The 17,724-nt window shown below is 36.1% G+C and overlaps 1 protein-coding gene across 1 annotated transcript in view; it reads left to right on the top strand.

The window, feature by feature from the left end:
- COL9A1 (collagen type IX alpha 1 chain) overlaps positions 1-17,724 on the top strand; it is a 70,472-nt gene that overhangs the window by 23,615 nt on the left and 29,133 nt on the right. The window contains exons 11-21 of the mRNA XM_026095933.2: positions 1,863-1,916; positions 2,498-2,533; positions 7,105-7,128; positions 7,391-7,444; positions 9,339-9,392; positions 11,373-11,405; positions 11,495-11,551; positions 12,257-12,310; positions 13,686-13,739; positions 15,523-15,576; positions 17,011-17,064. Coding sequence (XP_025951718.1) covers positions 1,863-1,916; positions 2,498-2,533; positions 7,105-7,128; positions 7,391-7,444; positions 9,339-9,392; positions 11,373-11,405; positions 11,495-11,551; positions 12,257-12,310; positions 13,686-13,739; positions 15,523-15,576; positions 17,011-17,064 — 528 coding nt within the window. The remainder of the gene's footprint in view (positions 1-1,862; positions 1,917-2,497; positions 2,534-7,104; positions 7,129-7,390; positions 7,445-9,338; positions 9,393-11,372; positions 11,406-11,494; positions 11,552-12,256; positions 12,311-13,685; positions 13,740-15,522; positions 15,577-17,010; positions 17,065-17,724) is intronic.

The following is a 17,724-nucleotide window of genomic DNA, read 5'->3' as shown; positions in this document are numbered from 1 at the left end:
AGACAAAACATAGGACCTAATTGTACTCCCACTGTGCATTCCACTTTTAATTGAGGTTTTAGGTTTATAATACCTTCTCCTATTTTTTAATTGGTAAGGCAGTTCCGATATTTTAAATCTTATTTTTCTTTCAAAAGCTATTTCAGTCCCGTGTTTAATAGACTGAGTAAAAATCCTGCACAATAATTGCCCATAATGATCATGTAAGCTTTAGAAAGCAAATTGTCAGAGAAAATATCCCTTTGCATCAACACTGAATTGCTAGAAGTGCACTAGAAAAGGAAAGTATTGGACAAACATAAAAGCAAGGCTTTTCTTATGGAGCTCTGGAAAATTCTAAGCCATGTAAGCTGATTAAAATGTCGAAAACAAAAGAAAACAAAAGAACTCCGGATGAACCTCCAGTTACGATATCATGATTGCTCTCTGATTTTAGCCAGATAGACAAGTGTGGTCCAAAGAGAAACCTCAAGCTTTGCCTGGCAGCCTTGTTGATTTTTCATTCAGAGGATATGGCCAATAGAGAATGTCCTAGTTTATATAAGCTGTGGCAGCCCCCAGAGCTGCTTCTTCCCCAAGGAGATGTGAGTTTGTTAGTTATTCCTAATTGCCGCGTGTGGCCATCAGAAAGTTGGGGAGTGTCATTTCCTTCAGGACTGAATGACAAGGTACAGTGGCTGCTGATGTGGTCTTTAGATTGAGGTCATGGAGGGCATTGCTTCCGTAAAGCCACCAGCCTGAGTGAAAAGAAGTTGAAATACAAATTTATGTTCTTTAATAATGGCTGACAAGAAGGAAGGGGAAAAACTTTCCTCAGGGTGGCGTCTGATACTATTGCTGAACTGCTGCCTGTGTTTTCTTCCTCAGTAATTAGTGTTTCAGCATTTTAGTGATAAAAAAGAGGGAAGGACACATAGAAGACTATAAGTGGTTCAGGTATAAGATAGAAGACTATATGTCGTTCAGGAAATGCATTTGCATCATTTTGTGGCTCTTCAAGTGCAGGTCTGTATCCATTCTCAGGATACAACTGTTCTCAATAAACTGTTTAACTGTTTGCCTGGTCAGCCAGGACTCCAGCTGGTCCATGTAGCTGTGACTTGAAAGTGTATAGTGCAAAGCCCTGGCCTCAAGTGATTATAACTCCCTGTTTTAAAAATAGGACCCAGAATTTAAAATCATGAGCAATATTTTATTTTAGGATAGTTGAGGTTAATTGTCATTAAGTTCTTGTATCCTGAGGATTCACTAAAACAAAATATGGCCTGATGTGTGCTGAAGGTACAGAGAATCCCCAAATCTGTGTCTGTACAAATTGATTTTAACAATACATAATTCTTACGGAGAGTCTGAAAATTCACTTTTAAAAATCCCATTGAAATGCGTATGTGGAGAAAGGGGATGAGAAGGCTTCTATGAAAGGCTACCGGTCTTCCTTGAGTGATTTCAGATACTCAGTTGTCCTGAGAATCTTCCCACTTCTTCCAGTACTTAAATATGGGAAATTTATTAGAAAGGGAAAACACTGACATTTGTCATTTTTAACCTGAGCCGTGAACTAAGTTCATCAGTCTCACATTGCAGTAATTTTCTCTGATTCAGAAAAATTAAGATAATTTTAGAGCACATTTGGTCTCATTGTAATGGTACTTTGAACCTGGGCAGTGTTTGAATGTAAATTAGAGTTGTAACTCTGCTCCATCTGTACATGTGAGTAGACATATGAGTTATAAGTCTCCTGCAGTTACTTATTTATCTCATGTAATAGGTTAGTTATTCTATGTTTTAGAATGTTTTCTGTTGGGATTAAAAAAAAAACACAAGTAACCTTTGCATTAACATTTTATACCTTACTTCCACAGGGTCTCACAGGCCCTGATGGATCACGTGGAGCAACAGGACCAAAAGGACAGAAGGTAAAAGCAAAATTATATATTAAGTGATTTTTTTAAGCAGCATTTTTTTTTTAGTATGCAGCTAATGCAGTGCTGCAGCTTTTCTTAGAATATTAAAGCATGTGTAGAATACAGACATTGATCCTGTTGGGCCCTTCTTACACGGTACCCTCAGCCAGCAATAAGACAGAGTAGCATTACATTGATGGCATTAAGGTTTACCATTTTCAGTAACCAAAAAACTGTTTCCATTGTATTGTGCTGTAATAATGTCACAGTGGGAACCTGGACACTGAAACTTGAGTTCATCAGCAATCAGACAAACAAGATGTAGAAATACAGATCAAAAGTTAGAGTAACCAATGTCTTTGAATTATTTTGGAAAAAGAAAGGCCTGATGCTGTCTTTTTTGTATTGAATATTAAGTCTTACCTCTATATCAAGTCTCACTGAAACTAGTATAGTATTAATCAAAGTGAATAATGTTTGCAGAATACATCCACCAAATGATACCCGCCAAAAGACAGGAGCATCTTCCTGTATGTTGTATAGAAAACTATGTGCTAATGCCTCTTGAAAGACTGCATTTTTATCTTTTTTAGGGAGAGCCAGGACTGCCAGGTGCTCGTGGGTTTCCAGTGAGTAATACATTTCACACATGAAGAGGCTTTTTAGACCTTAACTATCGATATGAAGGATTCCTATTGCTAAATGTAGTTAAGAAAAGTGAGAAAATATTTCTGAAGTTTCAAAGAATTTGTAAGTTTATAAAGTAGCACATAAAGAAGCCTTCTTTTCTTCCAGTCAAAATGTGCAGATTTCATTACTGAGGAGGGCATATTCAGTTTGCATGCTGCAAAAAAGAAAGGAGTATCTGTGATGTGGCTGCATATTTTGGAAGCATAGTTACTGTTGCTTTCCATGTCTTTGTGCAAATGCTCTGGAGACAGGAGAGTCTGTGATTTATATGGGTAAATTAATCTAGTCTTTCCTGTTTCAGCTTCTCACCATGTGTTTAAAAGCTGGAATGACCAAAGTATAAATGCAGTATAGGAGTTCCTGTGCTGTTCCATGTGAAAATAAGACAAAATATGAGAAAGGACATTTGAAGAGTATTGCTCAGATTTACATACAGATAGATTTAACATCCATCTTTGGGGACTATAAAGAACTGTGAATTTCAGGAATTTGCAGGGTTCGATGGTGGTTGGCATGCAAAAGCTGAGTTCATAGAGGAAACTAGGAAAATCTCAAATAAAATGGGTAGTGGAACAACATGAGTGGTCTAAAATTGTAATACGGCTGCACAGAATGAATTGATTTAATTAAGAATTAGATTCCTTTGGGGAGAATAGTTGGGATTAAATAGAAAATACATTGTATTCCAAGATAGCACTCCTTCTCATGAAATTATGTAGCTTTGACTGTATTTTTTTATTTTTGATGCTGTACCATTAACTTTCATTACTTTTTTATTATAGAATCATTTTGATATTCAGCCATAGAGGAAATTATATTGTTATTCTTGAAGAGGTTACATGAAAGATTTGTTCAGGCTTAACATGAATCATTCTGTGTGGACATTTATATTTAATTTTCATAGATGCATGTTTCTTACCTGGAAATCTGGAGCCTGGAATAAATAGGTTATACTTTATAACAGCTGGTCAATCTATAGACTCGATATATAAGCTAAATTTAATCACAGAAGATAACAAAACAGAGGGAACTTTTGGGTAGACTGAAAGGCCTTATTTTGACTGTTTTTTTGTTTTATTTATTATGTTTCTTGTTTATTTTCATTTTTTTTGCTGCCAAGTAGTTAGGGAAATAATTTCTGGATTATTTGAAATAGATTTTAAAATGTACAGATGGAATGAAGGGACAGGTTAACTTGCCAGGTTCATTACTCAGGTGATATGGAAAAACTGTTTATAAAAAGAACTACTGGATGTAAGGAAAAATGGGAAATTAAAAACTGAATTACTGAAATATTAGAGGTTGAAATATCATAGGAAAAAATGTTCAACTCAAATAGGAACTGAGAGTTGGGGAAAGTATACATTATTTTATCTCCTCATTGACAGACTAGTGTGAGACAGAATAATTCCCGCCTTCAGAAAAAGCAGGCATATAAAACATGTAAAAGAGGGTTAATCTCAACTTAGAAGTGGAGATGTTACTATGGAAAAGCAGCAAACTGGACCAGCTTGTCAAGGTTACTGCTGATTCCTTTCAGAGTAGCATTTATCTGATTCATGTATTTTTTGTGACCATATTTTGAGGCTGTAAAATCAAAAAATCTTGGAAGAATTTGGACCATTGTTGAGAGTTTAGTAGTCTTTGTTTGACCTGAGACTTCGTATCTTCTGCTAATACACTTCGATGAATTTCGGCAGGGATTGCCTTTAGAGCTGTTCTGCTCTGATTAATAAACAGCTGGACTTTCTATTTAGAGGCATCCGCAGGAATATATATAACCATGAGATAAGAACTGTTAGGTATTTAAGGGTAAGAGAAAAGATGTATTTACTGGAGCCACCTCATGGTAGTATTGAAAGCTATAATTTCCCCGTTAATGATTAACATCAGATACATCATACTTCTGTTAAAGTTGATACTTATACCTTATGTTTTAGAAAGGAGCCCAGTATTTGATTTTCTGGCTCCACAGTTGTTAACCTGTGTATTCTGAAACCATGTGGAAAGATTAATGCTCAAAATAAATCTCTTCGGTAAATTACATATATACAGGCTTTTCTTTTTATGAGCGGCTTGAGATGACTGAAGAAATAGAGCAGTTAGTCAAATTTTCTCAAAATGGCTAATAAAAATTATCTTGACTTTAGTGAGATTAAACTTATTTTTCACTTGAATAATGGAACTAATCTACAAACCGAATGGTAGGTGTGGTAGTGATGGAGTGTGATGGTTCTAATTCTCAGTTTCAGAGGCTTTTTGAGAAGCTTTTACTCGAAGTGAGAAGTGATGGGGCTGTTTAACCTTCTCAGGTCTTTGGCTTGATCCATGAGACCTCATGTATTAGAAGCATAGTGAGCACCCTTATGATTATGCATACTGGTTACATGATTAATTGAGTATTTGGGTATAATTAGCTTTCTGTACTGCTTTGAATTCAGTCAGTGACCTTTTGTAAGTAGAAGTAGTCTCTCTGGATGGCTATCTAAAGACTTCATTTCTCAAAGGAATAAACTGCTTACATTGTTAAAATGCTCGGTGCAAACAAAGTCAGAAGTCTTGGCTACAACCTTCATTAATTATAAATTATTATCACTGTTTTTCAAGCTCATCCGGTGGGATTTTTTTTTCCAAGTTAGGACTTCAGGGTAACTGAAAAAGCAATGTTAAGTATCTGAAGTTTTATACACATTGTTGGCTTTTCTGGCTCTCCCACATTTTCTTTCCTAGAACATGTCCTGGCTATCTTCAGTTTCTTCTTTCTTCTCCCTTTCCTTCTTTTTTTCCTGATTCATCATTTACTTTCATTTTATTCTCTTTGTCTCTTCTCTTTTGCTGATAGTCTCTCAAAAGACAGATTTACGAGACTGGTAGAATACTTCAGATAAATTCATTTAATTTACTACCTAATATGCTGATGTCTCTGATCTGGCCCAGGTAAAGGTAACTGGGGCTGCTACATTTAGTGTATACACTACACCTTTCAGTTCATTCTATCTCTGTTAAGGTCTCTTGAATTTTTCTAAAATTCTAATTGACGTACTGCTAGTGTTTTGCAGATGTGATATATGAGTAGGACTATGAGTATTTAGTGATACAGAAATTGAAAATAATGGAAGGTCCATTAAAGCACAGATTCCTGCACTGGGGTACGCATGCAAATACTGGTATGTGACTTCTCATGGAGGATGGCACAGCTCCCCACCGACAGTGTGGAAGCACTTCCCTCCTCTACAGGGTGTGTGCCTCCGAACAGGTGCTTTCGGACTGTGGGTAACTGACTGTGTGCAAACCTGTGCTCCATGGGTCAGATAAGCACCTCTCAAACAGGCATCACGTGTCCGGGAACCTAAAGCCACACTTCCAAGCTGTGTGGAGAGGCTTTCTCTTTAGGGCACAGGGGCAGCTAGCAGGGATCATTAACAGGTGTGTGAAGGATACTCAAACGGGAACCAGCAAGTAGTCAGTTTCCTTCTTTCAAGGATAGGTGATATTATAATAATGTATCTTCATTACAGATAAGTCCTGTCATGAAAGATTTGATTTGTGAAATGAAATAATACATTGCAGCAAGTTACTGTTAAGTAGTTGCGAAGGAGTTACATGAGTTAGGCAAGAAGTTATTTACTTTCTGCTGTGGTTAAGTGGATAAAGTGTAATTACTCTCTAAAATGTTTGAAATTTTACTAAGTTCTCTAAACCTTGAAGATACAAACCTGTACAGTATTTTGTGGCTTGTAAACGTCACTCAGTCCAGGTGCTTTATTACATCAGATCTCCTGAACATTTAAACATGTTTGTAACTTTCTGTGCCAACTGCTCCTTATACTCCATTGGTACTGTTCTTCTTAAAAACATCCATTTGCTTCAGTAAAGCAAGACTGGGGCTCTGTTTTCTTCGGGGGAATGTATTGTCCAAATAGGCAGAAGAGCATTTATGTCTTGGACACTTATTAAAATGATTCAGAGCAATGTCGATGGAAAATGTGTTTGCATTTTGGACCAGTTTTGGAGCAGGAACAGTTTGGTGCTCTTTCTGATTCCTGAAAGTACTAGTTTAATGGATTTAGAATGTGGAGAAACACTGCCAAAAAATCAATGTTTTTTTTCTCTTTTATTATCAATTTAAGTGCAATGTTAGGAGGAAATTATTATGTCATTGATGTGTTTATCTTGGTGCTTGATAATTAGCTAAACCCAAAAGCTTTAATCTCTTCATTCCTTTGTGGAAGGATACATGTTTGTAGATATGTACAAATAAATAATACTGCAAGGCAGCTTAATCAATAATTTAATTTGCTTCTGATACAGATTACCTAATAATAAATTCCTTGATGTTTAACATTAGTTGAAGTTTTCAAAAATATTTTCCAGAATCAAACATCAGTGTTTTGTACTTTTTTTTTTTGCCATAAATATTCTGGTCTTGGCAAACACTGGATTGAATGTGGAATCTGCCCCCCCCCCCCCCCAAAAAAAAAAATGATGACTTTTTTTTTTTATTTCACAGGGCAAGGGGCTTCTTGGACCACCTGTAAGTATCATTTTCTACAATTCATAGATGTACTGTTTAACAAATCAAAGTAATTCAGTGAAAAAATAGACTATTGTTTTAATGCTGATGCTCTATTTCTATTATGCATGCTTTCTTTCATAATACTGAGGCTGTTTAAGTTTGTGGTGTATTCAGCAAGAATACTGGTGTCTGACTGGGTGAATTATTTGTTCTCACTCCTTGTTCCTTATTATACAGGTATTACACTATATAAAAATGCTATTTAACGTGGTTGTTACAGGGTCCAGCTGGTGCAGCAGGACTTCCTGGGGAAGTAGGCCGTGCTGGTCCACCTGTGAGTACTACTGTGTTTGTTAAAAGTATAGATTTATTCAATGATTACAAGGTACTTCTAAAAAAAATTGTAATTACTGTGCCATGCAAACATGGTTTGGGCTATAACAGCCCTTGAAAACAGAAGTTTTGTTCCTCTACAGAGATTGCTAGTAGAGGAAAGACTGTGTTTGGTGAAGCTTATCAGAAATAACAATTAATAGCACAAAGTTATGGCCACCCATGGGATTAGAATGAAATGTTTCATATAACGTTTCATACCCTACTGCTCCCCTTCTTCAAAGAAAGCTAAAATCATAAAGCAAACCAGCCAGAAATACAGGAAATGTGAAAGTTAACATTACATTTTGTACTTTAGCTTTACTCCTGTCTTCTCACAGCTACAGTATGGTACATGATCGCATAATGTTTCCATTATCCATTTGCATGTCAGTGAGCATGGCAGTTCAATATTTCTTCTAGGTTTCATTGTTCAGTGCAACTCCATCTACTGACTGTACTCCTAAAATATTTGCTCAGCTTCAGCATGCTGTCATATGTTGACTCCACACTTCACCACTGAAATTAAAATTGAAACCAAATGTTAATTTTTTAATTTAAATTTGAAATAGTATTGGAATTGTTTAATGAAGCCTACTTTTTAACACATACCTCTCCCAATGTGTTGTGGTCAATCATATAAATGCATATAAAAAGAATATTAAAACTGCCAATTTTATTCAGAAAACCAATCTAGCTGACTATCTTGTCTCTAGCAAGGGCAGTAATGGATACTTAGGGAAGTGTAGAGGATAGGCTATTCATAAAATGACATTTTTCTGTCACGCTGTCGCACCTTCTGGCAATTGGCAGTCTAGAGACCTCCTGAATCAGAAATTGCATCTGGACTACCTTGTTCAGTAGCTATATGTGGGCCTGTCCTCCATTAATTTGCTCTATCCCTTTTTGAATTCATTTATACCAAGTGCCTCCACAGCACACTATGACAATGAGTTGCACAACATAATTATACATAGTGTGGAAAAGAACTATTCCTTTTTAGCGTTCTTAACCTATATATCTATATCTCATGTATTGTGAGAACTAGTGAGTAATTTTTCCATATTCATCTTCATTGCATTTATGATTTAATGGCATATCATAAGTAATATGGAAATTAAGTTAAAAGGTGGGCCCAGTTGGAAGATTTATTTTATTTAAAAGTATTCAGAAAAAATAATTGGCAGAGGTTCTGCATTGTCTTTACTTCTGAAAACACTAGACATTGAAATTTCACAAATAGGAAAAAATTCTAACTTGGCAAGTTCAACCTGAGCTCTGAAAAACTGGATTTTTTTTTTTCTTTTTCTGCTTTGGACATTTTTGCCAGCTACTAAGATTTTTTAATTCAGATCTTAATTAATGACAATGAGATAAAGGAGTGCGTAGATGACCCTGCAGCCACATGCTTCAGATTTCTAAATTAGGTGAAAACTGTTTGTTTTTTGCAGAGTCACACAGCCAGCTCAGTGAACTGTGGGATACAAATAGAGTAAATTGAGATTCATGCTGTGCTGGAGATTCCTTTAGTACCGTATCAGTCACTTTACTTCAGGGTTTTTTGGAGTGCCTATCATTGTGGTACTCAAGTATCTGAGTAGTGAAAATAAAGCAGTTGTTTAAGAATTGCCCTATGCTCCTTGAATAATTTTTAAAGCATGGGTTATAATTCTTTAAAATGCAAAATGTATTGCTGCAAATTCTGCATTTGGAGCCATATTGAGGTTTTAGGTCTTATTGGCTACCTAACATGTCCTTCTGTGGCTATGTCACTCTTGACTGTTGCGTGGTATGAGTATGTAACTGTTGCTGTCATTACTGCTATGGATTAACAAAATTATTTTACCTTTTTTTAGGGAGATCCAGGAAAAAGAGGACCACCAGGACCACCAGGACCACCAGGTCCTCGGGTAAATGATTATATCTTTAATATGTGCTGATGTCTGAATTATATACTATTGGTGCAGCTTGAACAAAGCTTTTCCTGAAGTCATATAGCTGAATACCAGGTTTAGGATATCCCCAGGCTATATTAAATCATAAAATCTGCAGACTCATGTTCAAAGCCTGGGGCATGACTCATGTAATGATATCAACATTTCAGCTTCCATTTAGAAAGCAAGTTTCTTGTCCTTATGTTTACAAAATATGGTCTGAGATGTAAACAGTCTAATTTCTGTAATGATGTCTTCCTGTCTCTGCAAATAATCTTGAACTGTAACTTTTCACTTCTCTGTGAATTACAGTATTATTATATATGTAGTATGTATTGGCTGTCACGAAGATTACCTCAGCTGTAGACTCTTGTTTATTTGGAGGAGAAAAAATTAATATTTGGCTCATCACCTTGAGCAGTATATGCTCCTGGGTGGATTAAGTTCTAATATCTTCCTTGCAGCCTTGCTACTTGCAGTGGATATAGGAAAGCTTTAAACCACGCTGCTTTGCCTCTCTAGGGCAGTGGCTCTCCTCTCTGGGCCTCTCTGAAGGAGGAATCTTTATCATGCATTTACCTTTGTGATGTGGCTATTTACCTGCCCAGAGAGGTAGAGCTGTGAGTCTGGCAGATGCATCGCAGGCTGAGTGCTGTAAGATGCAGGTTGCTGGGGAATGTGGTTGTGTCATATTAACGTCTCTTTAAAAACTGTATGGCTCCGCTGCTGGACAGACCCTAAATCCATACACTTTATATAGGCCATGTTTCTTGCTTTCGTGAAAGTTGCCAGAGACTTTGCAGAGGTTTTGTAGAAAATGAAATCATACTTTGAGTGATGAAGTGGTGAGCAATATTTTGGAAAAAAGTAAAAGGCAACCCTCAATAGTGGTGTATGTTGCTTCTATTCAGAAATCTAGAGGGCAAAATTATCAATTAAATGCCACAGTCCCACTAGAGTTAATGGCATTAAGGCCCCAAACATACCCTCAGCTTACTTTAAGCCCTCCTGTATAAAAGGAGATGGGCTCATGCCTTCCACTCCCCTGTGCTTATCCCTGGAACTGACTGTGTTCCATCCCGGTGGGGCTTAGAGAATCCAACTGCTGCTGTGAAGTCATATTTCTCCCTGTTGTGCCTCACAAGGTTCCCATTAGTTTCCAGTAAGTGTGTTTTATTTAATATGAGAAATGGCCTTCCCCACACTGAGTCCATCTCTTTGTACACAGGTCTCTCATTTATTGCAATTCCAGTAATGGACAGACATCTCACTCATCTGTCAATACTTATCAGATTATTTTCTCTATAAAGATCTGAATCTTGTCTTGAAATGGATGGTAGTACGCTTTTTTTTTTTTAAAAAAAAGATATCCTTACTGCAGAATTGTTTTGGGTTCTGTTTGAAATCTGTGGGTTTTGGATAAATACTTCTCTAAATACTGAAACTCAAGTCAGTTTTCATTAAATCAAAGGTTTAGGAATACCTTTCTGTGAATGTAACGTGAAACCTTGCTACAACTGGCCATCAGGTTGATTACAGATACATTAGTAAGTCAAATGATAAGTCTGGAGAATTTGATATCTGAAAAAAAGCTGGACAATCTGAATTCCTACATAACTTCTCATTTGAATGTATAGCTCAAATATATTTGCTTTATATTTAATAGAAAGTCTGTTTTAGGTAGCTTAAAAAATAGAAGTAAGACTTTGTTTATCAGGAAATTTGATCAAAGTTAGAGGATAGGATTTTGCAGGTACCAAGAAAGTCCTACAAATTAGATGCTTTTTGTATCACAAATGCTTTTGGTTGATTACACTTCTGATTTCAGCTTCATACAGTAGAATTTCTGCTTTCCATTGCCATATTGTCTAATTGGTCAGATCTGGGTTTTTGTTTGCTTGTTTGTTTGTTTGTTTGTTTGTTTTTACTGACTTCGATTAATTTCATTTAATTTAGGGAACAATTGGCCTGCAAGATGGTGACCCATTGGTAAGATATTTGTGTACATTTTGTTTTAAACATCATCTCAGACAACTTTATCCAAGCTATGTGGTACTAACTATGTGGATGCTTTTCAGTGTCCCAATGCTTGTCCACCTGGTCGCCCAGGACATGCTGGCTTAATGGGAATGAAGGTAAGAGAAGCTGTTTGTTTGAACACATTCCTTACAGAGATAATATCTCAAAGCACAAGGGAGGGGACTTGCTGCTGGACAGAAGGGCAGTTCACTATTCTTTTTAATAAACATTGCTTCGATGTGAATGCTTACAGTTATTTCAGCTCTGCCAAAATAAACTCTCATTGTTCAAATCTCTTATTGCTGTAATCTTCAGGGTAAAATTTATGTATGGTGCTGAAAGGACTGGAGTATACTAAGGATTGCTTCCTTCATTTTCCAGAGCATTTGTAATCTGACGACTCCAGAAACTCTAGATACTCCCCTCAATCCTTGGTCTTTTTTTCTTTTCACAGAAGACCTGTAGCATACTAAATTGAAATGAACACTTTCTGAGCCTCATTTTATCTGAGATCTTTTATGTATTCTTTGCCTGATTTCTGGGAATACTTTTGGAATGAGGAAATTATTAGGTGATAAGGTGAGAAGAAATAGTAACCTGTCTAGAAATAATGCCTTGTTAGATCTAGGAACAGATTTTTCTGAAGCTGGTGCTGTTTTTTTTTCTTAATATGCAATATGAATTAGATGAAGTAGCATTGGCAAATGGGGATTGTAGAGGGACAGAAAGATAGTTCTAAGGAGTCTGTATCTATTTTGCAAACCCCTGTATTTTAATTCTGAATAATCTCTAATTATTTATTTTTTTTATGTTTATTTTAGGGACAGAAAGGTTCAAAAGGAGAGTCCGGTGAACCAGGAAAACAAGGCTATAAGGTAAACAAACAAACAAACAAACAAACAAAAACCCCACACACAAAAAAGGGAGGAATCGCTGCTGTGGTTAGCAAGCTAGCAGTAGTTTAGCTTCATCTTCAAAAAAGCTTTAGAATTCATTAAAACTATTTATAGTTTTTTCCAGAATGCATGAATAGATACTACTTATCATAATACTCCAGAGTAACAAAAGGCACACCTCTGTTATTCATTCACCTCTCCTCTGTATTTTTTATGACACAGAAATTAGTACTGCCATACTCCTCTTGCTTTTTATTTTGATCATTCAAACTTAATTATTATGAAACTCGTGGCAGGAATTGAAGTGTGATTTATTAATTGGAAGTCATCCAAAGATTTATATGCAAAAGGATTCTGTGGATTTGCTGAGGATATTATTCTGTGCCACAGCTGAGTAGTAAGAGGGACAGGAAGAATGAGAAGGAAAAGTGTATCTTAGAGGGAAAGGACACAGTATAAGATCAGAGGCAAAGAAAGATTATAATAGTAATGAAGAGGCCAAGTATGATTCAGCTTGAAGACTGAACTGTGTGTTCCTTTAAAGTGTTTCATATGAATTAACCTTGTTTAATATTGAGCTATTTATAAGAAAAGTTGAGATTTGCACTGCCTTGGTCCATGTTTCAATGTCTTTGTCAAAGGAATTTTTTTTCCTGCACAGGCATTCTGAACCCTTTTGAAAACTAAATCACCTTGAAAATAGGAGAAAAGTTTTTACAAAAAGCCAACTCTCTATTCCTGAGTATATTGAGAAGAATATTAATTTATTGAAAAAAACTCCCTCATTTTTTTTCCTGAATGTTGAGCCGTTGCCTTATTATGCTTCAAAATCTCTCTATGCAAATTAAACTGGCAGGAAATACTGTAGTTCTGGTAGTGTGTACTGTCACTGTATGAGTGAGGCTATCATCTAATCTAATTGGTGTTTGAACAGATTAGGTCACTATTTACTATTTTGATTTTCAAAAAATTCTGAAGCAGGGTGTGCTGATGTGAAGAGCTACTGACATATCCAGTCCATTCATATGTTCACATATACCTTCATTATGCTCTTAAAAAGAACAAAGAAACCTACAAAGATTAATATTGAGGAAAAAATGAATGATTAAGAATAAAATGTTTTTACTTTATACTGGGATTGCTTTGAAATTACCCTTTTGCCTAATAATCCAAAAGAATATGAACCTAAATTAGGATCTGTCTATGTGCTGGGAAAGTAGTGTGACTTCATCGGGATTTCCTTCAAGGAGAATATGCTGATAATGATCAGTAAGCAGTATATTTACCTTTTAGGATGATAGAGCATAATCTACGGTATGGATTGGCTACAGGTATATTCCTTTTGCTTTCCCAGGGTGAAGAAGGAGACCAAGGACCCATTGGTGAAGTTGGAGCTCAAGGCCCTCCAGTAAAGTATTTCCTCTTAAATAGCACTACCCATTTGCTTTATTATGTCATGTCTATTGTCTTCTTACTGTAAGAAAATGTATTTTATAAAAACTCCACATACTTACATTTTAATTCTGTCATATTTTCTCTGAGTGAAAGTAGAACTATTTAGATTCAGCCAGAAAACTATGTAGCACATAGCCTTTCTCCTCTAAATATTTCTACGGAAAGGCTTATTTTAAAAAATATCCACAATTTTGTATTCTCTTTAGACCGAGCAAATAGGTGAACTGTATGGGTTTTTCTGGCATTCTTTTCCATAATTTTGATGACTTGACTCCAGCTTTACAAAGCTAGTATTTATATTTTAAAGGTGTTTAACTGTGGGATCCAGTCTTTGCTAAGATTTGTTGACAAAGTGGCTGACACTGAAGAGCAGGTTGTTTTAGGTTTCTGTCTTGTCGCATGTCTGGGAAGTAGCCTCCAATCATACCTATCATTTTGGAATTGTTTTCTTGGGGTTCACATAACTTTGTTCCAGCATATACCTCCTCAGGCAATAGGGAACAGGAGAAAAGGGGTCATTCTAAGTAAGAGAAATAGGCATAGGCCATAGCCATAACCCATTTTATTTCTAGAGTTTATTTTCTGATGGGGTCTTATACATTTTTTCCAAGTTTCAAACTATTTATTTAATGCTATTGGTATCCAGAGGTGATATTATACATGAGTTTATCTTGATGCACATGACATTCAGATCCTAAATTACAGAATTCTCTTTAATGTAAAACTCTGGATTAGGACTAGAGAAAGATAAAGAAGGAATAGAGGCTACTCAAAGAAAAGGGTGTAATCCTTCTTATCTTTGATGCTAAATAAAGTATCCCTGGTGCCCTTGTGCAAGTAAAGTAATTGCCTAAGAAGCTTTTTCTGCTGTCTGAAAGGCCTGTGGAGATCTATTTATTTAGCTCAGTTTGGTAAAGTTCTTCTATGGTTCTCATCATTGTGAAATAACATAGTAGAAATAAAAAACAATTAAAGAGCTACATTCTTTTCCTTTCTTTTTTTAAATGCATTACTCACTTCACTTCACTGTTTCACCAGACTTTACAAACAAGTTTTAAAATCATTGTTTCTTTTTAAAACATAGGATTCATAATATGCAGAAAGTGATGTCAGATAAACACTATGTTAAAAAAAAAAAGGAGAGGCCACAATTTAGAGGGACAGATTGAGAGGCTGCAGACTCTCTTTGTTACCTGTTCGTATGTTTCTTATGTACAAGATCTCCAGTCTCTCAGACACGGTAGGCATAAAAATGGAGCACCTGGATTCTCAAAAACCTTGTACAATTTTTGTCTGCCTCTAGAGTTCTATAAAGTCCATTGGTGCTTATTTCCTGCATCTATCCCATACCCTGCTTTAGACAACCAAGACCTTTTGTGAATCTGGCCTTCATGTTTCTATCTGTCACACAGACTACACAGGGAGATTGCTTCAAATCTGTGATACTCAAGAAGAAAAATGCATGTTTTTCAGTCCTTGAAGTGTGTTTGTGGTTGATAGCATTCAGCCTGATAGTTTTGTTAGTCTTTTAAAAACTGTTAAATTAATAAAATATAAAATTGACATATTGCTAAATATTGTAATACGGAAATAACTGGATTATTCATTTTAAACTAAGAAGGTAGTAAAATAAACATAAATAATATAGAATGCTAAGGAGTCCTCAATCTGAAAACACTAGCATGGTTCTGATAAAAAGACCAAAGCATGTTTTAAATATACTTTTCTTTTTTCAGGGCATTCTAGGTATTAGAGGTATAACTGGTATAATGGGACCTAAAGGCACTAAAGTGAGTATTAACCTTTTTTCCATAAAATGAACTGGATACAAAAATGTACACTTCCTGAATGTTTAAACATTATTTAAATTTCTCCCTCCCTCTCTCTCTCTCTTTTTTTAATGAACTTCCTTCTTCCTTCTAGAGGCATTTCCATAGCTACAGTAGTTTGGTTAGGAAGAAAGGCAGCTCTAGTCTTTCCAATAACTGCATCAGATTTCACTGAAATACCCTTATTCTTCCCACTTACCCATAATTCCCTCTGATCCTTGGATTTATAGTAATCTGGCATGTGTGCAAGTATGTAGTTAGCAAGGTAACAAGTTAATTTTTTCTAAATATTTATAGTAGCTGTTAACTGTAATATATTTTAATGACAGCTAAAATTTGTTACGTATTCCCTCTCCTGATTTGCATCTTCCTGAAGCCTTTTACTTCCCCTGTCCTGGTTTCTGTAGGGGATAAATATTGAGAATTTGCACTATCTCCATTCTTTCTGTCTTTTGCATCTTTCTGTTTGAAATTGCTGCTGGTGGGATTCATGTTTATATGGGCTCTGACTTTGCGGGATCATTTTCCAGCTGTTCATCAAACTGTTAAATCAAAACTGACTGCTACATTTCCACTCTTATGATCTTACTGAATCTGTATAGTCAAAATTTCTGGAAGGAACAAAATGCAGCAATCATGCCATTGTCTCATTCTCCAGAAGTAAAATCACAGAAACCTTATTCTGTGACCTGTTTTCAGAAAATGTCAGATTTGTCCTGATTATGAATCTTTCCCTGAATTCTCAGACACATTTGCTAAGCTGTTATGATATTATTTTGATTTTCTGGCCTTCTTTGTGTCCCCTGAGTCTCGTAGTTGTTATTTGCCTACATTTGTGTCCTATTTTATCTATTTGAAATATTTACTCCTTCTGTTTGACTAAGTCCCTTATTTTCTCTACATTGTTTCTGAAAATATTTATTTGCTCTGCTTCATTTAAAATGACATATAGGAAAGCAATTGTATTGTTTGCTTGAGACATGTAATAAAAAACAGTGGCACTGCACTTTATGATTTTCAGTCACATTTTGGTGCCATCCTATTATGCTGTGAAGTAAACAGTGTTAGTAAAAGACAACACAAACGCTCTCTGAAATAGCATGAAAAGATCTACCTCCTCATTATCCAGCAGGTTTTAACAGAGGATGAACTGGTGGATGGATTACATTTTTTCATAGTTAATAATTACTGGCTTTTATAACTCCTCAAAAAGCAAAACAGGAAAGATTAAAAAAATTGATAAAATTCTTTTTTTTGTTTTTAAATTATAAGTTGGTAAAGTGAAACACTGAACTGTAGCAGAAGCTGCAGCTCCCAATAAGTTAGGAAGCAGCACAGGTCGTTAGTGTCTCAGAGGTCCATTTCAATGTCTTGTGTTATTTCCTTGTTTGATAGGGAGCTCGAGGACTCGATGGTGATCCTGGTCCCCAAGGTCTTCCTGGAGCACCTGTAAGTAGTGTGTGTGTCAGCCAAACACTTCCCAGGGTCTCCCCACTTAGATGATACATTCTAAAACTTTGTGGCTGTAGAGCAGAAGAGCCTGATTAATCTGTTATTCTCCATAGATGAATAAATCATATCATATCAAGTCCAGGATCACCTACTGTCCCCAAAGAACTAAGGGGAATATGAAGCCTTTTTAGCCTGTCAGTGTTGTAACCTCTTCATCCTGAGTGCTGCTGTGCATTAGGGCAGTTTGGAATTTTTCAGTATGTTTAGTTTCTGTTTGGTTGGGGTTTTTTTTGTTTTACTGGAAAGTATTCATTCATTAGAACAAAACCTGTACAAGGGAATTTGTAGGAGGGGGGTTGTTTGTTTGTTTTCCTTTTTTTCCTTGCAAGGCTGGAATTTACTATCTAAAAGGGATGTTCAGAACAGCCAAAAACTGTGTGGTTTAGAGGAGTGAGTGCAGCATGCTGTGCTTGGGCACGCCTGGATTTCTAGGGAATGGCTGTTAGCTGGGTTTTTAAAACACAGCTGTCAGCTGGAGCTGTCAGCTGCTGTTTTAAAACTGTCTTCAGTTAAAAAGTCCTCAGTGCTGCATGGGTAACTGGTATGTCAGTCGTCCACAAGTTCTACCTATCATTGGGTCAGGCAGGGTCAAGATCC

The sequence above is a fragment of the Dromaius novaehollandiae genome, chromosome 3 (genome assembly GCF_036370855.1).
Source record: "Dromaius novaehollandiae isolate bDroNov1 chromosome 3, bDroNov1.hap1, whole genome shotgun sequence".
Classification (NCBI taxonomy): domain Eukaryota; kingdom Metazoa; phylum Chordata; class Aves; order Casuariiformes; family Dromaiidae; genus Dromaius; species Dromaius novaehollandiae.
The sequence above is the reverse complement of the archived record's forward strand: the minus strand, read 5'-3'. Positions and strand labels throughout refer to the sequence as shown.